General features: G+C 41.1%; 1 protein-coding gene across 5 annotated transcripts in view; it reads right to left on the bottom strand.

Moving 5' to 3' along the window:
- Positions 1–12,509, bottom strand: part of KDM2B (lysine demethylase 2B) — a 209,119-nt gene that overhangs the window by 113,622 nt on the left and 82,988 nt on the right. For all 5 annotated transcript variants that reach the window (XM_073626678.1, XM_073626654.1, XM_073626645.1 and 2 more), the window contains 2 exons: positions 12,075–12,228; positions 415–530 (listed from right to left, as the gene is read on the bottom strand). In XM_073626678.1, the coding sequence (XP_073482779.1) occupies positions 415–530; positions 12,075–12,228 (270 nt within the window). The remainder of the gene's footprint in view (positions 1–414; positions 531–12,074; positions 12,229–12,509) is intronic.

Genomic DNA, 12,509 nt, shown 5'->3' on the forward strand with positions numbered 1-12,509 from the left:
AGTATATATCATCAATAAACACAGCGGTTCAAAGGTGAAATCCCATAGTGTCATACAGCGACAACAACATACTTTTTTTTTTTTTTGGTGATGTGTTTAGGAAAGGACATATACTTGAAAAGAAAGGTCAAAGAAGGTTGAATTGATTACTCGAAGGCCTTGCAGCACGGAACATCTTCCATGCAATGGGCAAGAAAAAAAAACAGCAACTACGAAAAAAACATGGATGTGAAGTCGCCACTTTGGGTATTTATGACATCACAATTTGTACGAAAAAAGGGGAAATAAATGTTCCCAATACCTTTCATCATAGGTTTGCTTTTGTCCAGGAAAACAAAACTTCTGAATATTTTACCTGATAAAAATATCTGCCGTCTGAATCCCCTATCCCCATATGAACTCCAATAATCTTACCCTTGTTCTGTCTTCAATCTCAAACACACGAAGTTGCATGGGAATATTAAAGCTGTGCAGTATGTTGCCACCAAACACCAAAGAGTCTGCTGGAGTGTACACGGCGTGAATCCATCCTGAAATTAGAAAGTAAGCAGCTGTAAGGAGGGCTGCAGATAGAACGTGTCATCAGAGCAAAGGTGGCCTGCGGCAGGATAAAGCTGGCTTCTTCCAGCAACTTGATCAATGGAGAACAGCACATTGTGCTTCATGACAGAGCTTATTGCCTTAAAGCCGCTCTCCCTCCTCTATCGTGGCTTCTCATTCAGCACTGCAGCTAGAAATGATTTTCTTCTATGTAATGCAGGGAGGCTGCCTTTCATCAGCTAACCAGCAGGAAGAAAACAGGCGGACTCTCGGACCAGTAAGAATGAAAGGATTCACTCTCCCAACCCCCTACCCGAGAGGAAAAACACACATTTGAGCCATTAAACACGGTCTGAGCTATGCAAGCTTCAAGGAAGCAATTCCAGGGCAGTTCATAGAGAAAGGAAGTTGAGAAAAAAAAAAAAAAAAAAAAAAAAAGGACTGTGCGGAAAGGATTCAATTTTATTAGACACTATCCACAAAGGACAGACTATACACAAACAGGACCGTTAACGCTAGTCTTCAACTACTTTATGGCAGCAGCAGGACCAAGTTTTTCCTATGTAGTTTATCAGTAACAAAATGTTATTATGAGAGCATTAGAGGTAAAATTAAACAAACAAAAAAAAAAGTAAATAAATTACCCTTGTAGTGGGGTGCTTCAAATGTTCGTTAAATCTAGGGGAGTAAGCTGTAATAACTAAGGTTGCCCATACGCCAATTTAAATTCATGTGGTCCAGCAGGGACCAACCAAATTTCACATGGTTTCATTTTAACAAACTGTTGAGTGTAGTTGGGAGTGTTGTGTTTTTATTTTAAATAAAGCTTGTTTTTCGGTTTCAGTAAATTTTTATTGAACAAGTTTTATATAATCCAAGTACAAAAGCATGTATAAACTTTAAATCATAAGAATACACATCTCGACACACCATACAAAGCAGATATAAATACAACAAATCCCCCAATGTGATAACTCTGTATGTAACCCCAGTTGCAACATGAGCATTGAATGTTCCTTTCAGAGGGGCTCTATGAGGTTGATTTATTAAAACTGGAGAGTGCAAAATCTGGTGCAGCTTCGCATAGAAACCAGTCAGCTTCCAGGTTTTGGTTATCAAAGCTTAATTAAACAAGCTGAAGTTTGAAGGAAATTGGCTAACACGTACAGATGCACCAGATTTTGCACTTTCCAGTTTTAGTAAATCAACCCCTATGTATTCAAGATATCATTTGTGGTTGTGGGGAAGAGAACCCTCTCAAAATGAGTGTTGCAGCAAGGAAGGTCCCTATCAAGGGTGTACCCCTCAGGCCTTTACCCAGGCAAGACAGGTTAAGAAAGTAAACTTTTACAGAGTGGGGAGATTAGGGAAAAGGAAAGCATTAGTGAGAGAGTTCAAGACAAAGAGTTGCAGCTGGTCTGGTACAAACACCTACAGATGAAGTGGAGGATTAAATCGTCTATAGAGGCTCATTGAAATCAACCCCAAAATAATTAGATTCACATATTCCAGGCCTTTTTAGATGTTTCGACTTTATTATGCAAGATGGTAGCCAGATTTTCATTAAAAAAATTACCATGAATTTTTTTGTTTCACATGTGTAATGATTGGAGTTCTGGACCACCATGCTGTAGCTAGAGTTTCTTTAGGTGCTGTGAAAATCTAAGTCAAGAGCTTAAACTTTTCTGGAGTGCATTCAGGTGGTTTTAAATTCAATAAAGCTTATAGGGATTTTTAGGGATACTAGAACCCAGGACATTGTAGACTTGTTGGTAGAACCTAGTCAAGAAACATTTGATTCTATTGGCATTCTGTCAGGGCTTGACTTTTAGCAACTCTCTTCTCAGTGTTCTAGCTGCTCAGCTGTCAAAGAATTACCAGCCACTCATTGTTTCCACACTGACTCACCTGGTTACCATTACCTGCCTCATTAGTTCAGCCTACAGCAAGCCCCTTTTGGCTATTTAAACTGACTGGCTCATTCCTTCGGTGCCTTCGCCTTGGTCAACATATCCTGTGTGTCTCTCTGCTGTGTTCCTGTATGACTTTGCCTGGCTGACGTTTCTTCTGGTTCCTGATTCTCCTCTTTGGCATCTGACTACGCTGATTCCTGGCTCCCTGATTCCGGCTCCTCTGATTACCAGTTTTGGCTTCCTTACCCTGGCTTCTGTTCTTGACTATGTTCCTGATTTGTATTATTTTACTATTACATTAAAGGTGTGATTTTTAACTGCACTTTCTGTCTCTGCCTGGTTTATGGTCCCTGACACATTCCCACCAGAAGTGTGCTAGAGTGGCAGATGATCCACAACCTTAAAAACAGTGGCCAAAGCACCCTGAACAAATTTGGCCGGTCTATAAAGTTACCACATTCCACCTAAACAATATAGTTTGTAGTTGGCCACCATAAATGAGGAGTTTAGGAAACGGTGTACGATTGTGTCCCAGATTTGGGTCCACTGTTGTGGCGCCAGTGGTCTGCCCAGGTTTTTTTCTCATTGAGAGACATATGGTGGGGGGCATGGCTATCACCCTCCAGGTATACTTTTAGAAAGAGGATCTCAGACTTAGGGTCCAGCCAAATTTTGATCAGTGTGTGTGTCCTCCCCCAGTTGACAGAAAAGATATGTCAGAAAGTTTCCAAAAAAATCAAAGGCTGCAGTCTTTGATTAGTGTATTCTGAGAGTAGCAGGTGGTACCATCAGAAAACCATGTCCAAGCAAGGGGGTCATTTTTATCCGCTTCGCTTAATGAGAAAAAAAAAAAAAAAAAAACGAACTGTGTATGCCCAGGCTTTACCTTATTGCTTGCTTGGTAGGCTCCCTCCATCTGTGCAACAAGCCCCCAGGCTAGCATACACATCAAATTCAATATAGGACTGATTATCTTGCACTGTACTTGAGGACCCGCCCACAACCCAAAGTGTAGATAGGAGGAAAAAGTTTGCTGCAGTGAGGTTTTTCTACAATCCTACAGTCCAACTTTAATATTGTTGTTTATACCTTTACAAATAATTTTTACACATGTGCACTGTATAGATTTTGTACACACAACTAGTAGCAGAGTGTGGTACCATTTAAGCCATCGTTCAAACCAGAAATTCACTGTATAATGACTGTCAAAAAAAGTGAAATGTAATGAAATTGCATCTTTTATACCTAGTTAGGCAAAAATGGCATCACTTATACCTCATAATTTTCTACATTCAACTAGCTGAAGCCCCTGTATCTGCCAGGCTCTGTCATTCCTTGCACAGCCAGCATTCAGAGGGAGTGGCAATCCTAGTTGCCAATCCAGCACTGCTGCAGGCACATATGCTGGCAGAGAATATGCTGATTGAAGAAGAGAGCAAGGTGAGGGGGGTTGATGACTTAGGGCTCATTCACACCAGGGAGCTGTGGTAACATGTGGTGAAGGGCTATTCACACCACTTGCGTAAGGCATATAACACACGTTGGAAAAGTTGCAGTGCCATCTTTTGTTAATAGCACCCTAAAATGTATGCGTAATGTAACAAACTGCAGCTCAAAGCATGTCATTTTTCATTTGAACGGGCTGCTTAACACGCGTCAACGTAACGTGTAAATGCAACACAGCATGCACGCCTATTTGCATTGCCATTCATTTTTAATTGCACCTCACTGCACCATCAGGACACCTTGCAACATAGTCCAAACACAATGCATGATGTGCGTTGTGTTGCAGTGCAAATCTGCAGGATGCACTACATTTTTGTGTGGAGAGGTATACAACAGCCTATTCATTTTGAACAGATTATGTAATGTAAGAAGCCACAACAACTGAGTGCACTGGTGTGAACTATCCCTGAGTTGTTACTGCTCTCTCCTGCCATCCAGCCAATAGGATGTGGGCGGGGAGAGGACACCACTGTAATCTTTAAATGTGCATTCACACTTGCGAATGCACACTGCCTGCGATTACATGTGAGAACCCCAGCAGGGGCTGCCTTGATTAGCTGCAAGCAGGCAGCCCCAAAGAAAGCAATTAGAGACTGCCAGCTCTCGTTAATCATGCTCACTCACATGTAATCGCTGCTTGAGAGATTACATACGAATGGGTGAAAGTAGCTGCAAGAGCCTTCAGCCTCTCATTACTTTCAATGGGGCTGCCTACTCACAGCTTAGGCCTCATGTACACTGCTGCTGCTAAACGGACATTTAGGAGCAGTTGGGCATTTTTTTTTCAACTGCTCTTGAACTCTCCTCTATGTTATCTTATCAGTACATGTACACGGGGTCATTTACAGTTGTTTCTAGGCAGTTGAGTTTAGAGGCTTTTTTTGGAATGCAAAAAATGGGTTCAGAAGCTGAGTTTAGGGGCATTTCAAGCGCTAAACGCGGTAACTCACATTTAGCCGCGTTTCGTTTACAGGCGTTTTTCATTTTTGGCTATTAAAAAAAAAAAAACATGGCAAAACTGGCATTTTAAGCGTGGGTTACTATCTGTCAAGTTAAATCGTTCAGGAGAGGTTGTAAAAACGTCCCATGTACATGAAGCCTCAATCACGGGAACCTCTGCTGGGTTCTCGCATGTAAGCGCAGGTGGTGTAAATTCGCAAGTGTGAATGCACACTACAGCTGAACTCCAGGCGAACAACTAAATACACAAATAAAATCCTTGTTGGTATTAAACCTGCCGAAGGAAATGTATTTTCGTCCATCTTTTTCTGAGATTTATGCAGATCTGCCATATAGAAAATTACTGCCTGTCAGGTCAAGAGACTGGATCTTTCTTGCTGCAGTTAAAGCGGAAGTAAACCCATCAATTTAACAGTTTAAAAAAAACAGTAACATTCCCACCTCATGGCGGGAAAGTAATTGTCACTTTGGATGTGCTTTTAACCAAACTGTCAAACCATCCAATGGCTGGTGTCATAACTAATCACATCTGCAGCATCATGGCAGTTAAAGATAAAACAGAGGCCAAGATGGCAGCTTCCTTGGCTGAAAAAATAGGAGGGTTTACTTCCACATTTAGATGCACTTAGAGATCTTGTCCCTCCTGCAGCCCATTGGACAATAAAGGAGAAGCGGCATACTGATGAGCTCACCTCTCTGTCACTCTGCTGGATGTTTCTTCTGCATTAAAATGACCTACCTGCCTGACCGCCCCTGTACAGCTGTGGCCAAAAGTTTTGAGAATGACACAAATATTAATTTTCACAAAGTTTGCTGCCTCCGTTTTTATGATGGCAATTTGCATATACTCCAGAATATTATGAAGAGTGATCAGATAAAAGTCCCTCTTTGCCATGAAAATTAACATAATCCCATAAAAAAACATTTCCACTTCATTTGTAAAGAAGGCTTCAGGGTGCCAAGAAATCCAGCAAGAGCCAGAACAGTCTCCTACAGTTGATTCAGCTGTGGGATCGGGGCACCACCAGTGCAGAGTTTGCTCAGGAATGACAGCAGGTGGGTGTGAGTGCATCTTCACGCACAGTGACTTTGGGATGATGGCCTGGTGTCAAGAAGGGCAGCAAAGAAGCCACATCAGGGACATACTGATATTCTGCAAAAGGTACAGGGATTGGACTGCTGAGGACTGGGGTAAAGTAATTTTCTCTGATAAAAAAAGAAAAAGGTGAGCGCTACCATCAGTCCTGTGTAAAGCCAACAGTAAAGCATCCTGAGACCATTCATGTGTGGGGTTGCCTCTCAGCCAAGGGAGTTTGCTCACTTACAATTTTGCCTAAGAACACAGCCATGAATAAAGGATGGTACAAAAGCATCCTCCAAGAGCAACTTCCCCCAACCATCCAAGAACAGTTTGGTGACGAACAATGCATTTTCCAGCATGATGGAGCACCTTGCTATAAGGCAAAAGTGATAACAAAGCAGCTTGGGGAACAAAACATCAAAATTTCGGGTCCATGACCGGAAAACTCCCCAGACCTTAATCCCATTGAGAACTCGTAGGCAAACCTCAAGAGGCGGGTGAACAAAAAAACCCCACAAACTCTGACAAACTTCAAGCATTGATTATGCAAGAATTGGCTGCCATCAGTCATAATGTGGTCCAGAAGTTGATTGACAGCATGCCATGGTGAATTGCAGAGGTCTTGAAAAAGAAAGGTCAACACTGCAAATATGGACTCTTTGCATAAACTTAATGTAATTGTTAATAAAAGCCTTCAACACTTATGAAATGCTTGTAATTATACTTCAGTAAACCATAGTAACATCTGACAAAAAGATCTAAAAACACTGAAGCAGCAGACTTTGTGAAAATTCATATTTGAGTCAGTCTCAGTTTTTGGCCACACAAGTGTAGCTCACTGTAAAAGTTTGGTGATGCCAAAGCTGACTGCCATCATATCAGCCCGGACAAGGAAAGCAGCCGGCCGCTCCAGGATGCTTAATCGCTGGAACCAAGGTGAGTAAAGTTCCGCTTTAATTAATGGTTTTTACGGTAAGTACAAAAATTCTTGCTCTTCATAAAAGAAAACACAGGATTCAGAAACAATTGGGATGTCCAAGAAGCAGTTCAACTGAGGGGTGGGCAACACAGCAACAAAAGCTAAACAAAATGTCTAAGCGGTTTACAGAATTAAATATATACACGCATACAAAAATATGTTCCATATTGGTGGGTTCATTCTATAAACAAAACAAAAAAAAGTGAAGAATCAACCATATTGTAGAGGCATCCATAATGTGATCACAAGAAGCATTCTTTAGGTCTATTAGAAATCAATTCCTCCATAGTAGGTAGAGCAGACATATGGAACAACATTCCTGTAAGACTGTGTTGAATGGTTATGTCTGCTTGTTTAGTAAATATTAAGAACACGCTCAAGTCTGAAAATAGCACATGTATTCTCTCCGTGGCTGCATTGATGTTCTGCCTACTTCGAGACATAAAACAAATGTTCAGTCATTTTAGGGGCAGAATGGGTAGTCAATCTAGTCTCAGTTCATTTTAAAACAAGTAAACAGTAAACTCTACTTTAGATGAGTGGCTAAAGCTGACTGTACACATCATTGAAAAGATGACTGTAGGCACAACCTGACTATATCATGGTGTCTCTAATGCCGTGTACACACGGGCGGACTTTTCGACCGGACTAGTCCGACGGGACGAATCCGTCGGACAATCCGAACGTGTGTGGGCTTCATTGGACCTGCAGCAGACTTTTTCGGGCGAAAATCAGACGGACTTTAGATTTGAAACATGTGTCAAATCTTTCCGACGGACTCGAGTCCGGTTGAAAAATCCACTCGTCTGTATGCTAGTCTGACGGATGAAAACCAACACTAGGGCAGCTATTGGCTACTGGTTATGAACTTCCTTATTTTCGTCCGGTCATACGTCATCACGTACAAGTCCATTGGTGTGATCGTGTGTAGGCAAGTCCGTTCGCTCGAAAGTCCGTCGGAAGTCCGTCAAAAGTCCGTCGGAAAGACCGTCAGACCTTTGATGCTGAAAAGTCCGCCTGTGTGTACACGGCATTAGGGCAGTATTTCCCCTTAACAGGAACACTCTTGTTGTTCTGGTTTAGAGCAATAAAAGGAGGATGGGGCACTAAGTAAAGACAAAAAGTTAGAGAAAACATTAGTGATCAAGCAAAGTTGCCCACTTGTATTAATGATCTCATCGACAATAAAAAGGACGTAAAAGCCTTTGTTTGAACTGAACAGAAAAGGCTTTATATCAGGGGTCTCAAACTGGTGGCCCTCCAGCTGTTGCAGAACTATAAGTCCCATGATGCATTGCAAGACTGACAGTTACAAGCATGACTCCCACACAGGCAGAGGCATGATGGGACTTGTAGTTCCGCAACAGCTGTTTGAGACCCCTGATGATTTATTAGGAAATGCTATTCTAGGCTTGAACCACTTTGACGGTTCCTCAATATACTGGGCTAGAGGCTTACCTGCAATAAATGACTTTACCAACAATATCCCAGACATGTTTAACTAAAAAAAAAATGGCGACCCTGTCTCACTTCCTCTATTTGTCCACCATCTGTCTAGAAAACTTTTTTGGTTGGATGTTATTTTGCTGAAATTCTCATTTTCAATTGTTTTCATAAGTATTAAAGCAATGGGATTTATCACTTACTCAACATACTGCCAAACAATTCATAGAGCTCTTTACTACAAAAAAACGATGAGCAAGTTTCATAGTCGATATCTTTTGAACCATCACTCCTGATATAGCAAATGTATGGCTTTTTGAGTTATTGGTCAGATTATTCTAAACAGAAATGGCACTCATCATTGACCCCAATATGATGAAATATAATTGTCGAATTCAAACTTGCTCTACACCTGAACAACCCAACGTTAAAGTGTAACTACGGCAAGCCTTAGACAGTGCAAATTCATGATTCCCCCATCAACACAGATAGCGCTGACAGTGGAATCCCTTCTGCTTAGCATTTGTCTGAAGACAATGATTATTGCTAGCAGTTATAGCAGCCGCTAGCGATAAATCACAAGTAAATCTGGCAGGCTGGTTGTACCAAAGTTGATTGATCTATCAGTTTGGTACATTCTGCGTCTCCACACGATTCGAACCAGCTATGGACAGCCTAAAAGCCAAGTGTCAAAAGCAGGGGTGGCCCATCCATTAAGGGCACATGGACCTGTCCATTATCGCCTCCCCTATCCATGCGTCTGGCCCTTTTCAGGACACCGGCGCATGAATTCCAATGGGGAGGGGCTGTTTTTTTGAAGCACAGATTAGAGCCAGAGGCTCTAATAGGCTTCAATATAGGGTGGGCTCGGGTTGCAGAGAGTGCGCTCTCAGCCCACCCTGGTGTGTCACAACAGTGAATGAACATTCGCTGTTGTAACACTGACCCTCCTCCCGGCCAATCAGGAAGCAGGTTTTTACACCGGTCACCCGATTAACTGAAAGGACAGGCGATCCTATTGGATGCCTAGGAGGAGGAGGGGAGGAGCTGGAAGCCACCACGGGGGAGAGGACTCGGAGCCGAGCCGCTGCATCACGCTACCTGCCACCCACCACGATGGGGTAAGCTGGGGGGGTTGTGCAGGGTTGTTTGCTGCCCCGCCCGCAAAAAAAAAAAAAAACACCAGCCGCCACTGGTCAAAAGAGATCAAAAGCATACAAATCTATCTTGCAGAGAATTCACAAAAATGCCAGCTATCACATTCACACCAGAACCTAATCACACCTCAAAGTAGGACATTTTCTCTACATCACTTCCCCTTTAAGCACTTTCCACTAAAAAAGCAACACTTTCATGGGCCTTTATCAAGCATTCTTAAAGCTTTGTTTAAATGCTATAGGCTGGTAACGGCCATTGCTTCATTCTTCATAATCAATGCACATTTGAATGAGCCCTTTGTGCCTGATAGTGACAGCATGTGTCCCCCAAAATGAGGTCCTTGAAAAAGCCTTGAAAAAACTTCAAGAATGCTTGTTAAGCACCCATAACAGTGTTGATTTTCTAGGGGGAGTGGCTTAAAGGGGAAGTGATGTGAGGAAATGATCTGCTATGAGGAATGGTTAGTTGTGGTGTGACAGTGACAGTAAGTGAATTCTCTGCAAGATGGATTCGTATACTTTGATCTCTTTGGTTGGTCCAGCTCCATTTTGCTTACGAAAATTTTTTTTTACCACTGGCAAATGCCAAAGGCGCTTTCAAGGTTACTGCATTAAATCCATTTGGTTAGCCAATAAAGTTCTCACTTGGTTTCTTTACATATATATTGTGTTTATGTGTGTATGTTTTCTAGTTGGCCAAACTGTTTATTTTCAAACCTTTAACACTTCCCCGTGTGTCAAAACACACAAAATCAAGGTATGACTATATTCATAGATATTAGTCTTACCATGGAACGTCCTTTATGACATTACCATTGCCCATAATTGTTCTTATATAGTGATGAAACAAACACAAGAAGCTCTTTTGTAACCATTTTCATAAAGTACTCCACAGATTTAATATCATATGCAAGAACACAAGATTTTTTCTTTCTAAAGATACATGTTTAGAATTGTTTATTCTTAAGACTTTTTACTATTCATAGCACATACTTTTTTTTTGGTTAAATAAAAATGCCAGTTCTTTTATTTATGTCAAAAGTAAAAAAAACTGGCTAGCCAGGTGAAAAAATATGGTGGTCAATAAAACTTGTAGGTAGTAGATTGTTTCTAGAGGATTACATGTGAAAAACGTACATTTCAAGGTAGCTTGAAGTGTCTGAAACAGACTTAAAATTGCTGTGTGCAGCGCAAAGAGCAATCACAAATTGAAAATATATTTATTAAAAAGCCCATAAAGTGATTAGCAGTAAAGACAAGATCTAGGGATACATAAAGTGCTAGTAACCAATACCCCTATAGGGTACTAGTCATTCAACGACTGGCTGACTAAACCATTGAGCCGATTGTACAGTCCTCCTAGCCATATGATGATATTGAACTGTATATGAAAACTTTGTTCTTGTACCGGAAATTCAACAGTGGAGACTGTATAGATATACAGAATATCCCAGAGACAAACTGATTCAGAGCTCAGAAAGCCAGCCATGTGGGACATAAGACTGAGGCTGCAATAGTTTGCTTGTATCTAAAAGACTAAACAGGGTTGTTTTGAGTCTTCAGGAACACACATAGTTTTGGATAGAGTGGAGAGCGATTAGAGCACCTATTCGTTTTTATTGCTGTCTGTGTTCCTCATTAGGGAGGTTCACCTTCTCGATTTACTCAAGTTTTGAGTTGTCACCAAAACAGTAATGTAGAGGAAATCTTCCAATGGGAAAACTAGTTCTGGTGACCCTGGTGGCAACCTGGAATTTCCCCCATTTTGAGAAGATTTTCTCCCACTTTCTGCTATGGCTATGATACAGAAGGTGAATGTAAATCTCCCCAATGGGACACAGACAGTAAAATAATGACAGGGGTTATAACCCTTTACTCAATCCAAAATAAAGAAAACATGGGAATTATAATGTCTACAGTATACCAGTTATCTTGTGTGACCTTTTGGATTGCACCAATGTATATGTTATACAGATGGATAAAAGGCAGGCCATAAATTGAGTGATTTTCTTTCCTGCAACCACATGTTGAAGGAAATAAGATTGCTTGATTCCCCCATGAACACTGACTTCCTATGGAGCTCTTGTTTTCTTCCAACAAGGGGGGACATGGGGACCCTGCTGTTAGAACACAATCTGGCAATAAACGCATGCTAAAAATACGACATGCTTGTTGTACCCAAGTCGAATCGATGGATCAACTTGGGTACAATCAACTTGCCCATAGATGGATCAAATCATTCGAACAATCTATGGCTGGCCAAAGTCTCCTGAGAGATCACATTAACCATGTTGTACAGGGAGAATAAAGGAGACACTCTCTTTTCTTAGGGATATTATTTATATAGGCGTTTTCCTAAATTTTTGTGTGTGATTTCTCATATTTTGTTATTGCCTCTTTAGAGAAAGAGTTGTACACTACAAAGGAAAAATTGGTACCAATTTTGGAAAATAGAATATGAATTATCTGCAATTACCCCTAAACATTGCTGTTACCTGATGGGATAAAGAAGGTGTGTCCTTGCTTCAGTTCAATCCTCTGACAACCCTGTGATCTGTCTCCTAAGAATATATCAGTTTGTTTCCCTGATAAAAGCCATTCCTCATAAAGCTGCAAGTTATACACAGTGGGAGGAATCAACCAAAATACCTGCATGAGAAATGACAAATGTTATGTGAACACATCTTTGAACACAAAAAATAAGATTACTGGTACTTTGCAGTAGTAGTGACTAATTTAGTCCATGGACTCGAAGTCTCTACAAATTCATTTTGGAACAAAACAGACACAATAAAACACCAGTAACCTGCATATTTGTTGAGTACAGGACTAAAATCAAATAATGCTCCATTGTAGCAGTGTGGGTGGATGGTACAGCACATGTGGAAACATTAAGACACCACAGAGGCTATGGTGGAACAAAACTGGAG

This window comes from Aquarana catesbeiana, linkage group LG01 (assembly GCF_042186555.1).
Source record: "Aquarana catesbeiana isolate 2022-GZ linkage group LG01, ASM4218655v1, whole genome shotgun sequence".
Lineage (NCBI taxonomy): Eukaryota > Metazoa > Chordata > Amphibia > Anura > Ranidae > Aquarana > Aquarana catesbeiana.